Genomic DNA, 22,963 nt, shown 5'->3' on the forward strand with positions numbered 1-22,963 from the left:
CCAACCCCCCTTGCGCAAATTTTAATATGCCGAAACTTCATCTCTCTTCTATTTAAAACGTCCGATTTTGAGACTTTCTCTTTGGCAGTTTATGTGTGTGCTTAGTGCCCACTTCACCTTTGGTCTTCTGTCACCGATGTCTACTTTACTTCTAACACAGTCAAAAACATATAATGCATGATCCTACTTGCTTTGACCAGCAAGGTCTGTCCCAGGTACTGAACATACGGGTGCTATGTCTGATGGACCTGTGCCTGGTACAAGCCTGGATGAAGAGGCTTTATAGAGACAAACGATGGGTGGACCAGTGTGCAGACCTTAAGAAACCACCGACTCACCTCCACTGTAGAAGTTGGTAGCAAAAACGTAAGTGATTGCTGCCAATCTAAAGCCTATGTTGAGGACTGGGAATAGATCTCAGTTGGCAGAGTAAACACCTAACTTCCATGAAGCCCGGGTTCTTGCATCCCCAGAACTGCAGTAACCAAGCGGCACACGCCTGTTATCCCAGCAGTTCCAGGTAGAGACAGGAAGAGCAGAAAGTTCAAGGTTATCTTTGCCCATTTAGCTCCAAAGCCAGTCTGGTCTACATGAAACCCTATCATAGGATGGGGAGGGGGGAGAGGAGGAGAAAGAGGAAGCAGCAGCAGCAGCCTTGAGGGTCGGGAGGTAAATGAATTTACATAGTGAGTTCCAGGACAGTCAGGGCTACATAGAAAGACTCTGCCTCCCAACCCAAATCCACTTCAAGTTCGCATGCACGTGTTTTGAAATGACCCCAGATCGCGTTAAAAGGGTTGCATTTATATTGGCCACAGAGTACATAGCAAAGACCTTACCTGAGCCCAGAACTGCAGAATTGGCCATGGCATAGCACCGGTTTAATCCGGAAAGTAGACCATGCAGCGATCCTGTTTTTCTTGAGCAGTGAACTTACCAGGAAAGGGAGCCTCGCCGCCACCTGTGCTGGGCCTCTCCTGCCCTCTCCGATAACGCTTCCCCGTGTCCTCCAGGTCAGGGAGTCTCATTCCTCTTGCAGAGATGTTCTTGAAAGATGTTTTTAGCGTGAAAGGCTTTGCAGAATTCTGTGTGCTGCCATGTGGAGACCCCAGTGCCTCCTCCATGTCAAGCAAACACCTATGACTCAGCTGCATTCCCGGCATGGGAGAAGTCTTCTGGATACGAAGCCTTCAACAACAACTCCCTTGCCTGCAATTTAGTGTGAGCACAGACCTTTGAATTAGCAGGCAACCCTCAGGGAGACACAACTGCAAAGATGTTGCCTGGTAGCTGACACAGGCATTGTGAGCGGGTAAGATTACCTGCAAAACTGTATAAACATGTTAGGAATTCTGTGGGGGCAGAGAGAAGGAGCAGACACATAACCAACCCAGGTGTTAAACACACCGTTTAAGAATACATTCCTATTATTTTCTTCTCATTCTTGTCATTGTAGCCAAGCTGGGCATCCTTATTTCAATAGTCTGTCTAATCCTAAAGAAAAAGCAGCACAGAAAACAAAAACGCTTATGGAAAACTGTTTTAATTAAGACCTTAAAATCAGATGTTTTAAAAAGACTCGTATATCATTTCTTTTAAATATGACTGGATCTCTCAAACATTTTCAGATGTTTCCAGCATAGAAGTTAACTCTAAATTATCTCACTGCTCCTAGAATAGGAAAAAGTTGTTAAGGTTCGTTAAAATTTTCATAGGCTCAAAAAGTAATCACCATCTTTTTAAAAAGGAGAAAATTTGACCCCTAAACATTAGGGACTCAGGTGTGGGGAGTCACCGCTAATTCATACTGACTTATTTGCGGTGTGCGAATGTTTAAATGTTCTCCAAAGTACTGATCATTTGTGCTCTGTGTAAAAAGGATGTGGCAAGTCTTAATCCCAGCACTTGGGAGGCAGTGGCAGGCAGATCTCCGAGTTTGAGGCCAGCCTGGTCTACAAAATTTGAGGACAAGCCAGGGCTACACAGACAAACCCTGTCTCAAGAAAAGAAGAAAAAGAATTTGGTAAAGACACCAGCAGACCTCTCAACATACCTCAGCCTGCACTTCTACACACATATGCAGAAGGATGCACGTCTGTTTTCTGAGCAAGTCTGAAGGCCAGGGTCGGGGTCCTGTGTCCCTCCCCGACCTGTCTTTCTGAGATTGTCAGGTGCGCTTTGATGATGTTGGGAATGTAGGCTTTTCAAGGTATGGCTTTACAAAGAGCAGTTCTCAACAACCTGGGCTACTGTGCCAATCACCCTGGTTATGTGACATTTGGGGACTAGGCAGTTAACACAGTTATCACTAGCAAGGTTGTATTTGGACAACATGTAGAACTTACTCTTTAATTAATATACACCTCAGAGGGGAGGGCTCTGTACATGGGGGACTATACAAAACTAGGCAAATAGTTTAAAAGTTAAAAAAAAAAAAAACCACTCGTGATTCTTTAGTATACATTTTCAAAGCCTGATAACAGTTTTCAGATGACATCGTGTGACAATCTCACGTGGAATGAAATCAGTCTGCGTCCTAGAAATTACCATATTCAAAAACCCAGGGTAAAAATATCATGGGAATAAATGCTCAGCCGCACGCCCAACACCGGGTTTTACCCAGCAAGCTCAGATGCTGAGTGGGTGCAGGCAGATCTCCCCGTCTCTCAGGAAGAACACAGTGCTCGTCCTTCTGGAATTCTCTTCTACAGGGTGTCGAAGGCACCCCCCTCTCATGGGAACACACGTTCTTTAAAACCCTTTTCTTTCTTAAACCCTGACAGCGGTTCCCTATTAAAGGAAGGACGTTACAGTCAGGCCAGCGCCCGCCCTATTCTCCCACAGTACGGCAGCAAAGATCACCGGGCCAGAGATGAAGCCATCAGGTTTTCAACCTAGACTAGCAGCACCGCGCACAAAGCCGTCATTAAGCACACCACAGGCAAGGACACACTGGCGGTGTCTGCTGGTCCCATCCCCACAGGCCAAACAAACCCAGTTCATTTAAATGTCACTGCAGAGTTCTCAATGTCTTCATCCGCTATCTCAGAAGAGGGAATGGCAGGTCAGACGTAAGGGACAGACTGCAGTTAGAGGAATGTCACCATTGCTTGAAACATGCTCTGCACGTTGCTCACTGGAATGTACCAGAAACATTAAACTGTGTATTAAATAAACGTCTAAGGGAGAAGAGGTCACCCCCGCTCTGGCCAGAAAACTCTTAAATATCACAGTCTATGTGAAGGTGAGGTGAAACGAAATCTATCAAGTGTAATCGTTCTGCAGTTGCCGAAACTCGTCAGGAACAGCCAGGATCACCACGCCTGCTCTCCTGGGTGTCGGCTCCGGGCGTGGCGAACCTCGAGCTGAATGCCGAATGCTGAATGCTGAATGCTCAACAGTGGACGGGATGCCCTGCCAGTTGTGGAATGTGGTGCTGATCAGAAAGGGCAGCTCTGACTAGACTACGGGAGGGCTGGGTGGGAAGCGCCTAGAGCCGGTTAAAGGCACTCGGTGTGGGTATCTCCAAAGATTAAAATCTTTAAAAGAAAACTCTTACAAGGATATCAAGACTTGGGGATTTGTCTTCGTAAACAAGCCAGCATCTATGGCTTCCACAGTCTGTCCTACCACTAAGGCAGGTGACCAACCATCAGGAAAGCACAACCATCTCTTGGAATTTCCTAAGGGGAGCCGCCTTGCAGGACCAGTCAGTCTCTCCCACCCGTATGTGGTGTCATTAGCTAGTTTCTGTTTTCCTTCGCTGGCACGAACACTTGAAAGAGGATGCCCCAGGATCTACGCCCTCGCCGAGTAGCACCGCATGTACTCTGTCAGCCACGGGTTCTCCGCAGACGACGGCTTTACCCTCTGGTTCTTTTCCACATCCACCGAGTGAGCCCGCTGCCTCTGGGCAGCCAGCTTCCTTTTCTCCACCTGTCTTCTATTCTTGGCTCGAAGTGCTGACTCATGAATCTACAGAAAGGTCAGAAAGAAAGGTAGTAGCTAAGTGGGTTAGAGCCGACTTTTTTTTTCTTTTTTGGTTCTTTTTTTCGGAGCTGGGGACCGAACCCAGGGCCTTGCGCTTCCTAGGTAAGCGCTCTACCACTGAGCTAAATCCCCAGCCCCTAGAGCCGACTTTTAAAGAATACCTAAATAACTAAAAGTCTGGGGAAATGGCTTGGTGCAGCCTAGCACATATCAAGCCCTGGGCTCTATTCCCTGGGCCTGGTGGTGCACACCTATAAGCCCAGCACTTGGGAGGTAGAACCAAGAGGATCATAAGTTCAAAGCCAGCCTTGGCTACATAGAAAGCTCAGCTTAGTGTCAGCCTGAGGTCCACGAGGCCCTGCCTTAGGTTACCAGTCTGAGTTCCTCAAGAAAAGAGCCAAGCACCACCAGTCTATTGCATCAATGCTTGCTTCGGAGTAAACTGTCCTTGTTACACCCCATTACCAAGGACAGTAAAGATAAGCAACAGAAAATCAGATTTAGGGTGGAGACATGCCTCTGAGGCAAGAACAAGTAAGTTCTTGCTCTTGGAAAGGGCCTGAGTTCAAATCCCAGAACCCAAGCTGGGCGGCTCACAACGGTCTGTAACTCTAGCTCCAAGGAGATCTGATGCCTCCAGCCTCCCAGGGCACCAGCACTCACGCACACAGACGCACGCATACACATGACTAAAAAGGAAAGGTACTTTTAAAAGATAAAAGTTTAGGGCTGGAGAGATGGCTCAGCGGTTGGGAGCACCGACTGCTCTTCCAGAGGTCCTGAGTTCAAATCCCAGCAACCACATGGTGGCTCACAGCCATCTGTAATGAGATCTGATGCCCTCTTCTGGTGTGTCTGAAGGCAGCTACAGTGTACTCATATACAATAAAATAAAATCTTTAAAAAAAAAAAAGTTTAGATAGGGGGCTGGAGAGATGGCTCAGTGATTAAGAGCACTGGCTGTTGGGCTGGAGAGATGGCTCAGTGGTTAAGAGCACCCGACTGCTCTTCCAGAGGTCATGAGTTCAATTCCCAGCAACCACATGGTGGCTCACAACCATCTGTAAAGAGATCTGATGCCCTCTTCTGGTGTATCTGAAGACAGCTACAGTGTACTTATATATAATAAATGAGTAAATAAAAAAAAAAAAAAAAAAGAGCACTGGCTGCTCTTGCAGAGGTCCTGAGTTCAAATCCCAGCAACCACATGGTGGCTCACAACCATCTGTAATGGGATCTGATGCCCTCTTCTGGTGTGTCTGAAGACAGCGACAATGTACTTAGAATATAATAAATACATAAGTCTTTTTAAAAAATTAAAAGATAAAAGTGTAGATAGAAATGGTAATCATCTACCTTGCATCTAATCTAGGTCCAGCTTGGGAAAACTGCTGTTTTAGGGTTGGTTTGTTTTTTATTGAGGGAGGATCTTGTATGTAGCTCTGTCTGGCCCGGAACTCACTACATAGACCAGACTGGCTATAAATGTCGGGGATCCTTCTGCTCTCCCTCCAAAGCACCAAGATGATATGGGGTACCACCACACCAAGCTACAGAAAACCGTGGGCCCCCCTCTACATTAAGCAGGTCAAAGAGTTATGTAGCATGCTTTAAAACACGGCACTAAAAATGTGGAGGGCATGGGGGCTGGAGAGATGGCTCAGCGGTTAAGAGCACTGTCTGCTCTTCCAGAAGTCCTGAGTTCAATTCCCAGCAACCACATGGTGGCTCACAATCATCTATAATGGGATCTGATGCCCTCATCTGGTGTGTCCGAAGACAGCTACAGTGTACTTATATATAATAAATAAATAAATTAAAAAAAAATGTGGAGGGCAGCCAGGTGCAGCACACAAGCCTGTAAATCCCTGAATCTGGCAAGAGGATCAGGGGTTCAAGGTCCTCCTCAGCTACATACTAGGTTTGGCCAATTTGGCTACATGAGACCCCCCCACTCTCGTGTTTGTGTACGTGTAATGTCAGAGGAGTTTATATATAATGTCAGGGGAATTTATTAGTTAAATCAGTCCCAGGGACTTGTGAGAATCCTCTGTTAGCAGCTCCCGTCTCAGATTTCACCTCAGATAAACAGCATCTGCCACCTACACGCTGCTGCTCCGGGAACTTGCATCAGGGAAACATCACAGGGAAACTGAGTTTGCGTTTCCTCTTCCTGCCTGTTCTTAAGGCGTTCAGCTGGTGCTAACACAGTAATTGTCTCATGGCTACAACAAGGGCCCTCGTGTGTGAAATATCTCAGGCCTCGACAGAATGACAAACCAAGGCTGAGCTAGATGACTGGAGCTCACGGGAAGAAAACACTGCGGCAGACAAACAGGAAGTCAGCAAGCTTGAATCTCGTCAGAAGGGACAACAGAGGTCCCTAGTAGATGTCAAGTAGTCAGAGCCAAGGAGAAAGTCTCGGTTGAGGACACCAGGTTACCAAAGCTGAGGGAAACTGATGCCTCTCCAGGGGACAACTCCAGCTCCTGCTATCCCTGTGGCCCAGGTCACAGAACGTCACACACCACAATGACAGCTGCCTCCTCCCGTCAGCAGCCATTAGCCCTGGCTATAGCCCCAGCCAACCAAAGCCCACTCCGTCTTTCTAGGACCAGAGCTCCCTTCTTTTGGCTTCCATGGACCCCCACATGACCCAAGGACCTCCCGTGGCCCCGAGCACCACAGCCATTGGAGAAACGCTCCAAGCCAGCTCATGGCTAGAACGGCCCCGTTCAAGGCACACCTCATGCACAGAGGCCGATGCGCAGACATTGTGTGTCTTCTGGCTCCCCATGTCCATCTGTCTCTCTCCCCAGCCATAAAGGGCAAACGGGTGCTTGTTCTCTTTTATTTTGCTGGTGGATCTTTGGGGGCTTCTGGCGGCTTTCTTACTTCCTCTGGCACATAAGGCACTGGGCTGTTGTCGAGGTCCGGGGCCACTGGGTGCCCCGTCAGTCTCTTTTGTCCTGTGTTCTTCAGGTCTCTCTTCTACGTCCTTTTTTGGTGGGGCTTTTGAAAAAAAGAGACGAGAAGAGATGGGAAAACTTTACATCAAGTTCATATATAATGACTTTTAAGTTAAAAAAATAATAATAAAAATTTCGTCAAGTCAGTCACACGGTTAGCTCTGCAGGCTTTACTTAAAGCCAGCTATGGAAACAAATTACCAACATTAAACCAAAACAATTCCAGAGCAACCGCGACGGCCATCCACAGAAGTCACCATCACTCTACAAACGAGCATGTGCGCCGCAGGAGCTCCCTCCACAGGCACCCAAAGGCACCCCTCTTTGGGGACAGACTAGGCTGTCCTCCCTGGGCAGCTGCTATCGGTTTCTAAGTCACTCCCTAGAGTGTGACCATTCTGCTTCCTTTTGTGATGTACACTGATTGAGGAAAACCTTATCTGTGCCTACAAGGAGGTGGTTGTCCAATTGAGTCCAAGGGCTCTTGTCACAACAGGATGTGGTCACCACAGCCACTGGCATTGTACCCTTTACAGCATCCTCGGTGCAAACAGCAAGAGACATTGAAACAGGAGTGACCTCATGAGCCAGGGCCACAGAGCTGTGCTTGGGATGTGCTGTCCTCGAGGGCTCCTGAGTTTGAACACTCGACCATGCTGGGGGTGCTGCTTTAGGAGGTCGAGGAATCTCGGGGAGATGGAGTCTTGATGGAGGGAGGGAGTCGCCACAGGATGAATATTATGGGTTGTAGCCCAATCCCAGTTTTGACCTGATTTCTGTTTCCCGAACCAAGATATAAGCAAGGAGCCCCACCTTAGCTGCCACGAACTCCGCCGTACCTGCCCCATGAGATGGAGCACACCCTTTCCAAGGACAGAGAGGAAACTGTGTGGTGGGGGCGTGGGGGGAGACGAAAGATGTCAGCAGACCTGGGGAGTGGAGGGTCTTGGGGGAGGGGATATATGTGGCTACCCCAACCTGAGTCGAACACCAGGCATTTAAGAACATTCCAGAATGTCTCAATTTCCCTTACCTACCTTTTGACATTTTAATACCGCCATCCTTTATGTGATTTTTGCGTAAGTCCTTCCCGAGCCTGTTTCCTTCCCTCCTACACACACGCACACTCAAGTATGAGCTCCGTGTGAGTCACCCACTGCTCTGGCATTACTTACAGCTCCTCCATCAGTCGCTGCAGAGCTCGGGTCTTCCTGACAACCACACAGAGTGCTAGAACAAAGCGGGGTCCCCTCAGAGCACAGACCCTCAGCCCTGATGCCCTTGGCTGGGAACCTGTTTCATATTCCTTTACAGGACAGTGTTCCCTGCACGGGCAATCCAGACCACACGCCTGATTGTCGGAAACCTTTACTTCTGCCTCAGCTTCAGCCTGAGCTCTAAGAACGCATTCATTTCCTGGGCCACACCTGGGTCTGACACCTACCCCAAGGCCAGGCTGCGATCCCAGCAGGGAAGCATACAGGCTGAAGGAACAGCAGGTTCCACTTACATTCACTCACTGCCCTAGTACTGGGCGCTGTACCCTTCCCCTTCCCCTTCCCCGCCTTAGAACAGGATGAGGAAAAGAGGGAACCTCAAAGTCAAAGCCCAGAGAAAAAGAAGCCTGAGGCGGGACCCTCGAAGTCAAATATGGGGAATGAGGAAGGGCACATCCACCTGCATTTCCAATCTCTTCACCTCCTCTCCTCCAGATCTCCCCGGAAAGCATGCCGGGGAGGACAATAATGCCCTCTGTGAGGAAAAAGCTTATGCAGACCAGAGAGAGACCCGGAGAGGGAACGTCCACTGAAAAGGAAGCAAGAACAATGAGACGCTCTAAGGACACGTGCACACACCAAGTGACAGCCAGCCACAGGCCAGGAGCAGGAGGCACCAGGGAAACAAAGTCCTTCTGTGCCAGCTTGGATTGGAGGTGGGGGGTGATTGTACCTTAGAAATCACGGAGGACTATGGGGAGGGGGGTGGTTAAGCTTAGAAATAAAGTGGTCCTGTCTTTATTTTAAGATGAGCTGGATAAAAATAATAGCGTCAAATGCCTGCCAGGAAAGCTGAGAACAGACCAGGGTAAACAGACACACTGGCACCAAGCTGGCACTGGGTAGGAGTGGGGGTGGAGGCAGAAGAACCTGACGGGTCTCCACGGATGTTCTAAGCAGATGGTCCTCCAATCTATGGACCCAGGGTACCCAAGGGAGGATGGAACAGCCAGGCAGGTTGCTGGGGGATACCACAGGCACCTTGAGAGAGAAGACTGAGCCGGGGCTAGGGGCAGAATGCAGGACTGCCCAGGAAGAACATAGGACAGGAAGCCAAAAGGGCACAGTTGGATCCCGGGGACACTTATCTAAGGATTGAGAGAGAGAGAGAGAGAGAGAGAGAGAGAGAGAGAGAGAACGAACCCAAGAGCAGGACAAAGGAAGGCTGTCTAGAAAAGTAAAAAGAGACCAGAAGAAAACCTAAGGAAGCACCACATTTCTGCTGGGACCAGAAACCCTGCAGCTTACCAGTGAGGCTCTGGTGGGGAGGGGACACAAGGTCAGGGGTCAAGTCGGGTGGGCGAAGAGCAGTGAATCAACCCTTCTTACCCATAGGGCCCAAAACAGCTCAGAAGTATAAAAGCCACTGCCTGCAGGAACTAGGGACCTACGCAGGACCCCAGAGTCCAAACAACCCCCACAAGTAAATTTTCACACAGCATTACCATGGCACGTACCACAGAGTGTCACAGAGGCAGCCCAGCACCCAGGAAGAGAAAACAATACAAACACAATGGTCAGGAGCAAGAGACTGAAGAACTTAAATTATCACCTACAGACTGTGAAGTAAGGGTGCTTACACTCTGTGCTTAAGGGGAAAAAAATATTATTCCCAGCAGGAGACAAAGGACGGACAGAAACAGAAGAAACGAGATAGAACACATCGCCGTAATTTTAATATTTATAAAACTCTCAAAACCGTGCCTGGCACATGGTAATTAGATTTAAGTATATGCTTTCAAGATCCTATTCAAAAGAACAGTGTTCAAAAACAAGGTATTTTCAGGCAAACAAAAACAGTAGTTCCCACAAGACACAGGGGAAGATTACAATGCTTGTCTCACCAACTGAGAGAACTGTCGAATTGAAATAAATCCAGGCTTTAGAGAGAACCATTGAATTGAAATAAATCCAGGCTTTAGAGCGGAGCTGCCCCATACAATAACCTGTGTCCAATGTGGCTATTAAAAATAAACTCAAGTGAATTAAAATAAGTAAAACGAGATGATTGTGCTTCTCTGTTAGACATGTCACAGGTCAGCCATTCAGTATTGCCACGGGAACACCATGGTAGATGCTATGGAAAATGCACCTGCTAACACAGAGCTGTAGGGCAAGCAGAATGCAGTCAGGTAGAGTGCTGGATGCTGGGCTGGCACATTCCCACCAAGCGGATGCAGAACATATACGAGCTTTTCATAGCCAAAGCCTTAAAGGAGAGTCTTCCCACATTTACAGATCTGGACTTAACATAAACTGAAATTACACCGAACATATTCTCACAACCATTAGGGAGATGACGTCACAAACAGAAATAACTTCCAAATCTCTTTCATTTTTGAGCCCAGTGTGGAGGCTAACACTCATAACCCCAGCACTAGGCAGGCTGAGACAGGAGGATTGCTATAAATATGGCTGAGTTTCAGGCCAGCTTGGTACATGATAATTGTATATGCTTTTAAAATCCTATTTGAACAAATATTCACAGAGCATAAAGTCTCAAAACAGCAGCAACGAGAATTTAAAACCACACATAGGGACAGGGGAAATGGCTCAGGGGGTAAGAGGACTTGCTGTGGAAGCCTGAGGCCCTGTGTTCCGATCCAGCACACACAGGGGGAGTCAGGTGCAACGCTATCCACCCGTAACCCCAGCACTGGAGCTGGGGATGGTGAAGCAGAGGTCACTGCAGCCCACTGGGGACCAGCCTAGCTCCAAGGTCAGTGGGATGCGGTTAGAAAAAACACATCAATGAAATTCACACCAGAAACTGCGCATTTCAAGAAGGTTAAGATGGTGAACTTTGTGTTCTATATTTTACCACAAGTTATTATAATCACACTTGGGCGACGGAAGCAATCGCATTCAAGGTCACTTCAGCAGGATACTAACTGAGGCCAGCCTGAGCTAGAGGTATCAGATCCTGTGATCCTAGGGAGGTTGTTGAAGGACCTTTAAGTTCAAAGTCAGCTTGGGCTATGTGATAAGAGCCTCTCTTAAAAACAAAATCAGTGGGGCTGGAGAGATGGCTCAGCAGTTAAGAGCACTGACTGCTTTTCCAGAGGTCCTGAGTTCAATTCCCAGCAACCACATGGTGGCTCACAACCATCTGTGATGGGATCTGATGCCCTCTTCTGGTGTGTCTGAAGACAGTGACAGTGTGCTCACATACATGAAATAAACAAATCTTTAAAAAAAACAAAGCAAGGGGCTGGGGATTTAGCTCAGTGGTAGAGCGCTTACCTAGGAAGCGCAAGGCCCTGGGTTAGGTCCCCAGCTCCGAAAAAAAGAACAAAAACAAAAACAAAAAACAAAAAGAAAAAACAAAATCAGTGTACGGTGGCTTTAATCCCAGCACTTGGAGGCAGAGGCAGGGGGATCTCTGAGAGTTCAAGGCCAGCCTGCTCTACAGAGTGAGCTTCAGGACATCCAGGTATATGCAGAGACCCTGTCTCAAAAAGCCCAAGAGAAAAAAAAGCAAACAACAAAAATAGCTAGGCATGGTGGTGGTAAGCACTCAAGAGACAGAGGTAGAAGGATTTCTGTGAGTTTGAGGCCAGCCTGACTGCACAGTGAGTTCCAACCTATCCAGAGGTACATACTGAGACTTCCAAGAAACCACATAGATAAATGTGTTCTTTCAGCACAAAAAACCAAAGCTAATAGACAGAAGTTAGTTTAGTAAAAAACAAAACAAAACACTAAACAGATTTACAAACTTCTTGCAAGCTTAATCAAGAAAGAAATGGTCGGGTTGGGGATTTAGCTCAGTGGTAGAGCGCTTGCCTAGGAAGCGCAAGGCCCTGGGTTCGGTTCCCAGCTCCGAAAAAAAGAACCAAAAAAAAAAGAAAGAAAGAAATGGTCCAGACATCGTGAAGTCCATCTTTAATTCTAGCACACCAGAGGCAGGTGGATTTCTGTGCGCTCAAGGCTAGCCTGGTCTACACAGAGCTAGGGATACATAGCAAAACCCCATTTCTAGATGAATGAATGAGTGAATGAATGAATGAATGAAGCAGGGGCTGGAGAAATGGCTCAGCAGTTAAGAGCACTTTCTGCTCTCGGAGAGGACCTGTCTTCACCACCAAAATAGGTAGCTTACAACTGTGATTCCATCTCCATGAAATCCCATGTCTGCTTCTGTCCTGCACAGGCAGCTGCATGCACGTGTGCATTAGCATACACGTACGGATGTGCATGTGCATACATATACAGCTAGGTAAATAATAAAAATAAAGTAGGGGGTTCTGTTTAAACGAGCACTTCAATCTCTTCCTCCCCGAAATCCCAATCAGTAAAGGCCAGAAGGCACAATGACGAAGGCCAGGGGAAGCATTGGTACCACACAAAATGTTCAATAGTGAGAGAAGCAGATAAGCCAGGAACATAGACTTGGGCTAATCAGAGGAGGGCCACTGCATGCAGAGCGGCCCAAGACAAAAGCTAAGTCTGGAAAGGATTCTCAAGGCTAGGGCAGTGGACTTCTTTCCAAAGGCCCAGAGCAGCCAGCCCCCACCACACACCCTTCTGAAAAGCAACAGACACATCTCTACTGAGGACCAGGTCAGGGAACCCCAACTCCAGACTTGAGCAGACGTCTGCAACTTCTAAGGAAAGCAAGTTGAGAGGGAAAGACACTGTCTGACCCACAGAGAAACTGGAAAGGTGGGGATCTCCATCAAGCTCCGTTTAATTGCACGCTGTACCAAAGACCATCTGCACACCCTGAGGAGGGCACAGCATAGGAGGAAGCTTTGCACGTGTTGATCTAGCAACAGCTCAGCTGGTCTCTCAGCAGAGGCCAAGGATAATGCCCATCAGACAAGGTGTGCCAGCCTTGGAAAAGGGCCTGTGTCTAGCCCACAGAGCCTACCAAGCCTCAGGAGTGGTGCCAACTTTGGCTGGGTTTCATATTTGCAGCAGTAGATAATCCTCTCATAGTCTCCCCACCCCCACCCCACCCCCACTCTCAAACTCTGGTTGTCCAGGAACTCACGATGTAGACCAGGCTTGCTTCAAACTCATGGAGATCTGCCTGCCTCTCAAGTGCTGGGATCAAAGGCATGAAACACCACTGTTCAGCCTCTTTCTTTCATTCTATTCAAAGTGCCTAACCCTCTCCTCCCTGACTGCCAGAGTACCGTCTAAAGATGGAGAAGCACAGGGTCCTGGACCTGGGATGCCAGCATGACAGAAGCCAGGGTGATACCTTCCTAAAAGGACAGGAGGCCTCAGCACACAGAGGGCCCTTCTCTGTAGCTTTCATCCTGGGCTCCAAGCATGTGGCAGACTGGCTGGTTCCCCTGGGGCAAGAGGAGAGGCACCATCTGGGAAGGACACCCAGGAGACTCCCAGAGGGTAAGTTTTAAATGCCCCAGAGAAACACCCGTGTCTCTCTCTTAGACAGTCAACAGACAGGCCAATAAACCACCTCAGGACACCAACCATATCTGGGTCCCTCAGAGCACTTTCAGGCCTCAGCATTAAATATGAGCAAATAGGTCAGGCTTAGACATCTGGTTATCCCCCTCCCCCATGTGTGTGTGTATGTGGTGTATGCATGTATACATGTGGATGTTAGAACAAAACTTGGAGAAGTTGGTTCATTCATTCCACCATGTGGGACCCAGGAATCGAACTCAGGTTACCAGGCTTGGCAGCAATCACTTTTCCGCACTGAGCCTCTCACTAACCCATGGGTACATATTTTAACAGAAAAGACATGGAGATGGATGCAGTATTTCACACCTGCAACGCCAGCTAGCCAGCTTAAAGCAGAACATAGTTCCAATCAGTAGCGTAGGCTCAGCCATCAAGAGCACCAGCTGTTCTTCCAAAGGACCCAGGTTCCATTCCCAGCAGCCATACAGTGACTCAGGACTGTCTGTAACTCCAGTTCTAGGAGATCTGATGCCCTCTTCCGGCTTCCCTGGGGACCATATCTATGCAGGCAAAGCACTCATATACATCATATATATTTAAATCCAGACAGGGTCTCACTACATAGCCCTGGCTGTAGTGGAACTCATTATGTAGACCAGGCTGACCTGGAAGCCACTGAGATCTACCTACTTTTGCCTCCTGGGTGCTGGAATGAAAGGCTTGCACCAACACACCAGGTAATAAAATAGAATTCTTAACTTTAAAACGTTAGAAGTTTGATCCAACAAAGGAAGAAAATAATCTGGTCATGGTGGGGCAGATCTGTAATCCTGGTACTCGGATCCGAGCCAGAAGACTTCCTACAGTGTGAAATCAAGTCTTTGTTACCATGTAGAAACCCTGTCTCAACAGGGAGAAGAGGCGGGGAGAGAAGTAAAGAGGACAGTGAACTGTGAAGCAGAGGAAACAACTTTACATTGTGTTAGGAAATCTTGTCCTGCACGAAGCTTCCATGTTCAAAAAGCCCAGGACGATGAAGGAAGGCAGGCAGGCAGGCAGGCAGAAAGGCATCACAGGATCTGAGTCCGCCTCGGAGAAAAAGAACCTTCTGAAAGCTTCTGCCTCCCACCAAAAAGATGCTGAGACAAGATGTAGGAAGAACGAGGAGTAGGCGCGAGTAAGAAGCGGGGCAGGATTACTTTGCTAATTTTTGAACAGGTTGTTTAAAATGACGCGCATGTAAACTTTACCAAAAGCAAATGTACTCTGGAAAGTGCGACTGTGGAATAAGGGACTGGAGACAGTCTCACAGGCTGGTGGGCCAGCATCTTATCTGCTGTAGACCAGCAGTGACACAGTTGCCTAGCAGCGAGAAGCTGGGTTAGATTCCCCAGTATCCCAAAAATAAATCTGGAGGTGGTCTGCCAGTTTCCCAAGAGAAGTGTAGTTAGAGTTTTAGTTTCATTAAAAAAATAAAATTATGTTATGTGAATATGTTTTTGCTCTGATCCCAAGTGAGGGATAAGAAGCTGCTTCACAGCAGGTGATTATGATTTGCCTCATGCACTACCAGGGGTGTGATTTTTTTTTGCCAGCTGTAGACAGTTTAATTCTGGGGACTCTGGAGAGGGTATAAATGAGAGAGTCCTTAAAGGGCCTGGGGCAGCTGCTACTCCCCCTTGCTGCTCGTCAAGTGGTCATGAGCAAAGAGATGAGAAGAGACACTGGAAATATTCTGACGAAGACCGGACTTACTGCCTCTAATCAGCAGGAAGTAGTCTAAAGAGGTCTACTTTCCCCTCTAACTCTTTCTCTCCTACCTAGTGTTTGGGCAGTAGAAGGGATTGGAATGAAATGAGGGTCGGAAGGGTGGTAGATAATAGAACCCACTAAAGTAGCCCCCCCACCAAATACGCCAACACAGGTCAGCTAGAAAAGTACAGAATTCCTACTAACAACACACTCCCACCACCAACATGGCAGTTGGAACTTACCAGAGAACTATTCACAGCCATTTCTCAAATAAGAAAAAAAAAAAAAAAAAGCCAACAGATCTCATTCATTTGAAAAACAGTCTCCAGAGAGCAATACAGAATTATAAACAAAAAGAAACAAAAACAAAGAAGGGGAGGAGATACAGTCCCCTAAACACACAAAGAGAAACAAAATCCTCTAATATCTCTGACAAGAAAAGATACAGTGTACCCACCGCAAGAACCCATTACTTTTTGTAAGTAGCCGGTAGTTCCCTCCTGTGATTCCAGCTGTGGAGGATTCACAGTTGAAGCCTGCTGAGGCTACTTAAGAAAACTGTTTCCAAAATGGGGGGAAAGTTCATGCCAAACTAGATACTTTTCCCCCTTTTGAAACAAGGTTGCATGTGCCAGTTGCACAGTGCTTTCCTAGTGTATACAAAGTCTTGAGTTCCATTTCCAGCACCATAAAATGAACTACACACACACACACACACACACACACACACACACACACACACATACAGGAAAGGAGAAATCAATGAAATAAAATAATTCAAGACTCCCCAGAATTAAAGATAGCTTGGGGGCTGCAGAGATGGCCTATCACTTATAAACACAGGCTGCTCTTCCAGAGGACCCAGGTTCTATTCCAAGCGCCCACCTAGAGGTTTACGACCTCCAGTTCCAGGGGATACGACACCCTCTTCTGGCCTCTGAGAGTATTGCATGCACGTGGTACATAGACATAGATACAAGCAAAAACCCCATACACATAAAACAGTAAACACATAAAACAAATGACATATCAATTCCTAAGAGTCAGGACAGACAAAAGATTCTAACAGTCCCCCTGCGGTCTGAGTCAAGGATCAGGACTCACAGCAATGGAGCAACACCTCCAGATGTCTTAGAAACAGAGCTGTCATCACAAACTCAAAAAATTAGGAGGATTGTTTTTCCTCAGAATTCAACTTTTCATCCTTTCTTAAACTAACAGATGACCTCTACCAATGAGGGGGTAAGTCAAAACATGGCGGTTGCTCCCACCTGTGAGACGGAAAGCCGGAAGTGCCTGATGTTATGCCAAGGGCCCTCTTTAGACAACAACGTCAAGCCTGCCACAAGGGCAGCAGGCAGGCCAGACAGAAGTAGGTCAGTGGCCCCTGGGGATGAGTTAAGGTGCGTGTGATGATGAACCACTGTACTTGGCTACATTGTGAGAGAGAGAAAAAGGACCCAGAGAAGCAAAGTGGGTCAGCTTTGAGCACCAATCCAGTTTCCATGGGCCTAATATCACACAGAATACAGTAGCTATGAAGACTGTGTAGAAACGGGCATGTCTGTCTGTATAGAAGAGCAGAAATAAAGTTAAGACCCAAGGTAAAGGGGCTGGGGTGGGGAGCAGCGATAAAAGTATACAGAAGTAAATACCAGCCAAGTGTACCAATGCTCACTTGTGGGCTGAGCTACTCAGGAAACTGGAGCAGGAAGATGGCTTAAGCCCAAAAGTTTGAGGCCACCCTGGGCAAAACAGTAAGACCTGGTCCCAAATAAGAATACAAACAAAAAGTGTTTGGACCCAGTAGCACAGGTCTATAATTCCAGCTACCCATTCAGGAGGCTGAAACAGAAGGGTCATACATTTGAGGCCAGCCTGGGCTACAGAGGAAGTTCAAGACAAGTGTGGCTTAGTGAGACCCTGTCTCAAAACAAAAGACACAAAATGGGCTGAGAATGGGGTTCAGTGGGAGAGCATTTGCAGTACCCCAAGAAGAAAAACGGAAAAAGCAGGAGAGGGAGCTGACAAGTAGACAGCAGCTGGGGGGCACCATGTAAGAAGCTTCATGGAGCCACAAGATTCTTCACGTAAAAGTCCTGGCACCTGGGCAGTGTTGGCACAGATACCTTTAATCAAAGCACTCAAGAGGCAAAGGCAGCTGGATCTCTGAGTTCAGGGCCAGCCTAGTGTACACAGTGAGTTCCAGAACGGCCACCTCTACACAGAGAAACTCTTGTCTTGGAAAAAAAAATCCTTGCAGTAAAAGTAAGGAAAATGTATTTTAGAGCAATGTGAATCAGTGGTTCACCAGTCCTGCACCATAAAGCATCATTCATAAGGAATATTTCTCATGTCGACGCTGGTCCACAGGAGCCAGCAAAAAACCGTGCTGATGGAGGATCCTGAAAGCGGGGACATATCTATTTCCCCCAATGCCTACACACACCAAAAATTTTAGCAGGGATTTTGTGAATCTTTGGGGAGGGCTCTGTATCTCCATGGAAACCCAAATAATCATGAACTCGGTGCACTCCTAACTAGGCAAACACGGGCACGAAGCACACTAAAGTGCTGTCAACAGTCTTCATATGGCACGCACAGATTTTGCTCTGTAATACCTGGGCGACACGCTCCCCGCCCCCACCACCTTCTGCCACTCTAATTTCTAACCGCATCACTGAAGGATCAGGATGGTCGTCACAAGCGACCGGCTGACAAGAAGGCAGCCGAGCCATGCAGGAACTGAGACTAGGCAAACATGGGAACCAAGAGCAAAGCAATCCGACCCTTTCAGACTCTGACCATGGATCCCAAGCTCCCTTGGCTTTGTTTACAAAACTGAGATTAAATACAAAGGCCCCATCCTATGAGTTTGAAGGTCGGGTGAGAAAATACATCTTTCTAGACCAGTCACTGAGTAACTTTTTCATCACTAGACCCTCAGAAGATCTCGAAGGTGGCTGGCAACCATAGTGATGTCCAGTTGTTCTGAAGCACGGCCTTGAGTCCAGGCAAACTCCAGGGCTCTCTGCTGACAGCCCCACTCCGCTATGGCGGGAAAGTGGCTCACAGCCTAACCAGGGTGTGAGGCTGGACCAGCGTACACAAAGAGGGCTCGTTCACAAACACACGCACTCCATTCTGCAGAGACAGCGAGGCCAGGCCAAGGCGTTCACACAGACAACCATGACCCTAATGACAGCTCGGTTGTTCTTAACTTCAGTCGGTCATCTTTAGAATGAAAAGCTCCTCTCGCCAAGAGGGATGTGCAGAAGCAAACAGATCCGCCATCTGGTGGATCGAGGGCTCACTGAGCCGGCCACTGCCTGCGACCAAAGACCCTAGCCAGGGGGCACTTGGAGGTCATAAAGGGCTCCGCCAAGAGTCACCAAATTAGGGAAATCCCGGGTGGGAAGGCGGAGATGCGGCCTGCACCTTCCCCGCTTAGCTCAGCAAGCTGATTCTGTCAACCCCAACCAAACCAAACCAAAACAGGAAGCGCTTGCCCAGAGAGCGGAGCAGCGCGCAGCTCGGTCCTCGGAGCGACCCGCTGCGCCCGTACCTGGTAGCACTGTGTCCTGCTCCTCCGTGTCCCGCAGCTCCGCGCCGCGCTCCCCCACCGGCGGCTCCTCCTCCCGCGCGGAGGGCGCCGCGGGCTCCCCTATCGCGCCCTTGGGCGCAGGACTGGGTGAAGCCGAGCTGTCCGAGGGGCTGTCCGGGCCCCAGGCGTCCCAGAGCCAGGGCGCGTGCGCCTGCTCCAGCAGCCGGCGGCCCAGGCGGTAGCGCAGCAGCTCGCGGTAGCACGGCGCGTATTCGTCCCAACGCGGTTCCCGGTAGCGCTTCATATACTCGCTCTTCACCCCGCTGCCTGGGGACATGGTGCCGCGCGCTGCCGACTGCTTGCTCCGCGCTGCCGCCTACGGGCCCGACCGGACTCAGAGGCGCGGCCCGCCGCGCGGTTCAAACCCGGAGCCCCGCCCGGACCGGAGGGCGGAGGCTAGGGCAAGGAGGGGCGGGGAGGGGGCGTGTCTGTGACGGGTGTTTGGGAAGGGGCGGGGCCTAGCGGGGGCAGAGTCCTGATGGGGGCGGAGTCCCGGGCTGGGCAGGCCCGTAGTTCAGGTAATAGCGGGGGCGGGGTATCAGGAGGGATTCCAAGCGACGCGACCGTGCTAGGTGGACTGGTACTCGTGGGTGGTCACCTGGGGTCTGCTCCACCCGGTAGAGGTGAAGACTGCCGGACTCAAGGTGGCGGGACAGGGGATCTTAGGTTCCAGGCACCCTCCTGGGCGAGGAGTCAGGGACTCTGGGAGCCGCGGCCTTACCTCCCGAGTGTCCTATTCTCCGCTCTCCGGAAGTCGGCAGAGATCGTGGCGCAGCAGCTACCGAGTGAACAGCGTTTCCCCTAGCACGTCCTCCACCAAGATGTCGCCGATGGAGCGGCGGCTCCGCGGTCCTACGGCAGCCGGAGGCGAAGGCGCCGCCCCAGCCTGAAGCCTGCACCTCCCCGCGCGCCCGCCGGGCCCCCGCCCGCTCCTGAGCCCACGCCTGGGGCGCTGCTGTGAACCCCCAGCTCGCTCGCCCACTCGCTACTGGGGGCCTCGGGAGGAGGCTTCCCATATAGGTGTAACCTGTGCCTTGTGAGCAGGCAGCACCTTTCAGGGCAAAACCGTGTATCCCGATTTCTTCCTCCCTGTTCACAATGCCAGGGTACTCAGGCCTTAGTGATTTTTTTTTTTATTGTTGTTTTTATTTTAATACATTCCCCTCCTCTGTCCACTTTTTGAGACAAATCTCCTGTTACCAAGGCAGGCCTAGAACTCATTCCGGAGCCCAAGCTGGTCTTGAACTCCTGATCCTCCTTCAACAACTTTCTTCTTCTTCCTTCTTCTTCTTCTTTCTTCTTCTTCTTCTTTTTCTTTTTTTCGGAGCTGGGGACCGAACCCAGGGCCTTGCGCTTGCTAGGCAAGCGCTCTACCACTGAGCTAAATCCCCAACCCCTCCTTCAACTTCTAAAGTGCTGAAATTAACAGGTATGAGCTGCCTCACCGGCCCTTACCCTTTATTACCTACAGGCCAACTTTTGTAAAAATAAAGAAACAAACAAATAATAAAACCCCGGGGGACCTGGTGCAAATGTCTGACTTGGCTCTAATGTAGTAACAACAGGGTTGTTACTGTTGCAATCCTGTTCTACAGACGGCTTTTTATAAAAAGAAACCTTGACGCAATAGCTGCAGGAAGATGGGAAAGGAAAGGCATTTAAGAAGGATAACATTTTTAAAAAGGAAGGAAGGAAGGAAGGAAGGAAGGAAGGAAGGAAGGAAGGAAGGAAGGAAGAAAACAAAGAAAAAGCAGGTCCAAGCCAGGATGTTTCCAGTAAGCAGATTACTCCCAGATTTCTGCAGTTCAGTTGAACTATGCCCCTGTGTCTATACCTGCTTGGACCCTTGGGTGAAAGACCTGAACGTAAGACGCTAAGACTCCTGGGTAGTTCACAGCCTAGGTGGCTGTCCTGAGAACCTGAACTGATTAGTCTGACAAAGCCATTTTCTGGAGGACACAGATATGCAGAGGTTACCAGAGGCCAGGCTTCTCCCCCTACCCCTCAAAAAAACTCAGGAACCTCCTCACTGCATTTCCGTTTGTTGAAGCTAGTCAGGTTGATCTATGGTTTTTGCAATCAAAAGAAGTTTATAACTAGTTACTAGACATGGAGGCACACCTGTAATCCTAGCACTTTCGCAGTCTCTGAGGCTGCATAAGGCCTTGTCTCAAAACCTACAAAAAAGATTCTGAATAGAATAGAAGTTGTGATGTACTGTGACCCAAGAAACCAGGGTTAGAGGTAGATCGTTTCAGCTTTTGTTGCCTGGTTGCAAATTTTTGCTATTTGTGGTGTCTGTCTACAGCTCTCTAGAACTGAGCAGGAGGCAGAGGCAGGAGAATAGTGAGCCAGCCTGGGGGCCATACCGAAGCCCTGACAAAAGAGAGAGAGAGAGAGAGAGAGAGAGAGAGAGAGAGAGAGAGAGAGAGAGAGAGAGAGAGAGAGGGAGAGAGGAAGAAGGAGGAGGAGGAGGAGGAAGAAAGGAAAGAAAAAAGACAGACAGACTAGGAATGCAGTCTCATGGTAGAGCACTTGCTTAGCACGTGCAAGGCCCTGAGCTCCATCACTGAAAAAGAACAAAGAAAGTGAACTAATGTCTTCAGGGTAGTGTAAAACAACTGACATGACTTTGGATGGCAGCAGAAAGGGGAGGTGGGTGGTCCCCACTGTTTAGCATTCTATGGAGGGTACTAGGCTGGTCCAGAGAAATTTGACTGCACTCGTCATATCTTGTGGGCTAGACTGGCTTCTAAAAAGCAGACCCATAGGGGTTGGGGATTTAGCTCAGTGGTAGAGCACTTGCCTAGCAAGCGCAAGGCCCTGGGTTCGGTCCCCAGCTCCGGAAGAAAAAAACAAAACAAAAAAAAAAAAAAAAAAAACAACAACAAAAAAAGCAGACCCATGTTCACCACATTCTAATGTCCAAATAAGCCCGAGTGCGAAGAAGATTCAAGGGAGGAAACAAGTCCCATCCACCTCTGATTCAGACTACCACCCTGAACAGGACAGCAGCCTGCCGCCGCCGCAGAAGCAGTGACCGTGGGTTGAGACAAGTATGAGACAAGTGTGCAGGCGCTCTCAAGAGGGCTTTAAGGCTTAGTATCAAATGAATAAAGTCAGAATGATCATTTCTAACCTTGCTAGTGTTTTCCATCCATGAGTTGTGGTTTTCTCAGCACTTGGGAGGCAGAGGCAGGTGGAGTTCTGTGATTTTGAGGCCAACTTAGTCTACATCATAAAGTTTAAGGACTTCCAGGACTATGTAGAGAGACCCCGTCTTGGAAAATATATTTAAGACATAAAAAGAGTTTAAATGCATGGGCATTGCCTATATGAGTGTCTGGGTTCCGTATGGATGTCTGGTGCCTGCGAGGCCAGAAGTGGGCATTGGAGCTCCTGAAACTGGAGCAAGGAAGACTGTAAGCCACCAAGTGGGTGCTAGGGATAGAACCGGGGCCTCTAGAAAAACAGGTAGTACTCTTTTTTTTTTTTAAAGATGTTTTGTTTATTTTATGTATATGAGTGGTCTATTCTCACCTGCCTGTCAGAAGAGGGCATCAGATCCCATTACTGATGGTTGTGAGCCACCATGTGGTTGCTGGGAATTGAACTCGGGATGAGCAGTCAGTGCTCTTAACTGCTGAGCCATCTCTCCAGCCTCTCCCCAGGTCGTTCTCTTATTTATTTATTTATTTATTTATTTATTATGTGTATGTGAGTACACTGTAGCTGTCTTCAGACACACCAGAAGAGGGCATTGGATCTCATTACAGATGGTTGTGAGCCACCATGTGGTTGCTGGGAATTGAACTCAGGACCTCTGGAAGAGCAGCTAGTCTTAACCACTGAGCCATCTCTCCAGCCCCCAGGTCGGACTCTTAACGACTGAGCCATCCATCTGTTACCATGAAGACAAACAAAAGAAAACGACTGAGAAAATAACCTAGAAGGAAGGATCCCTTTGGTTCACAAGTTTGAGTCACAAG

At 48.7% G+C, this 22,963-nt stretch overlaps 1 protein-coding gene across 2 annotated transcripts; it reads right to left on the reverse strand.

Moving 5' to 3' along the window:
• Window positions 1-1,527: 1,527 nt before the first annotated feature.
• Ccsap (centriole, cilia and spindle-associated protein) lies at window positions 1,528-19,862 on the reverse strand. Of its 2 annotated transcripts, XM_087594713.1 has the most exons (4): window positions 19,696-19,862; window positions 18,936-19,290; window positions 6,737-7,002; window positions 1,528-3,975 (listed from the first exon to the last, which is right to left on the reverse strand). In XM_087594713.1, exons 2-4 carry the CDS (start codon window positions 19,249-19,251, stop codon window positions 3,799-3,801), a joined length of 759 nt encoding a protein of 252 aa, XP_087450839.1. In that variant the 5' UTR covers window positions 19,252-19,290; window positions 19,696-19,862; the 3' UTR covers window positions 1,528-3,798. The 2 variants fall into 2 exon arrangements, with proteins under 2 accessions (XP_087450839.1, NP_001100911.1); NM_001107441.1 differs by lacking the exon at window positions 19,696-19,862 and having other exon boundaries at window positions 3,568-3,975; window positions 18,936-19,330.
• Window positions 19,863-22,963: the final 3,101 nt, after the last annotated feature.

Source organism: Rattus norvegicus, chromosome 19, assembly GCF_021556685.1.
Source record: "Rattus norvegicus strain SHRSP/BbbUtx chromosome 19, alternate assembly SHRSP_T2T, whole genome shotgun sequence".
NCBI classification, from domain to species: domain Eukaryota; kingdom Metazoa; phylum Chordata; class Mammalia; order Rodentia; family Muridae; genus Rattus; species Rattus norvegicus.

What these genes read in the sequence shown, in the direction of transcription:
- Ccsap (XM_087594713.1), bottom strand. Translation starts at nt 19,251, where the DNA reads ATGTCCCCAGGCAGCGGGGTGAAGAGCGAGTATATGAAGCGCTACCGG. An exon ending in GCAGGACACAGTGCTACCAG is followed by an intron (nt 7,003 to 18,935) that starts GTACGGGCGCAG and finishes TTTTTTCAAAAG; the next exon opens with CCCCACCAAAAAAGGACGTA. An exon ending in CATCGGCCTCTGTGCATGAG is followed by an intron (nt 3,976 to 6,736) that starts GTGTGCCTTGAA and finishes ACCTTTCTGTAG; the next exon opens with ATTCATGAGTCAGCACTTCG.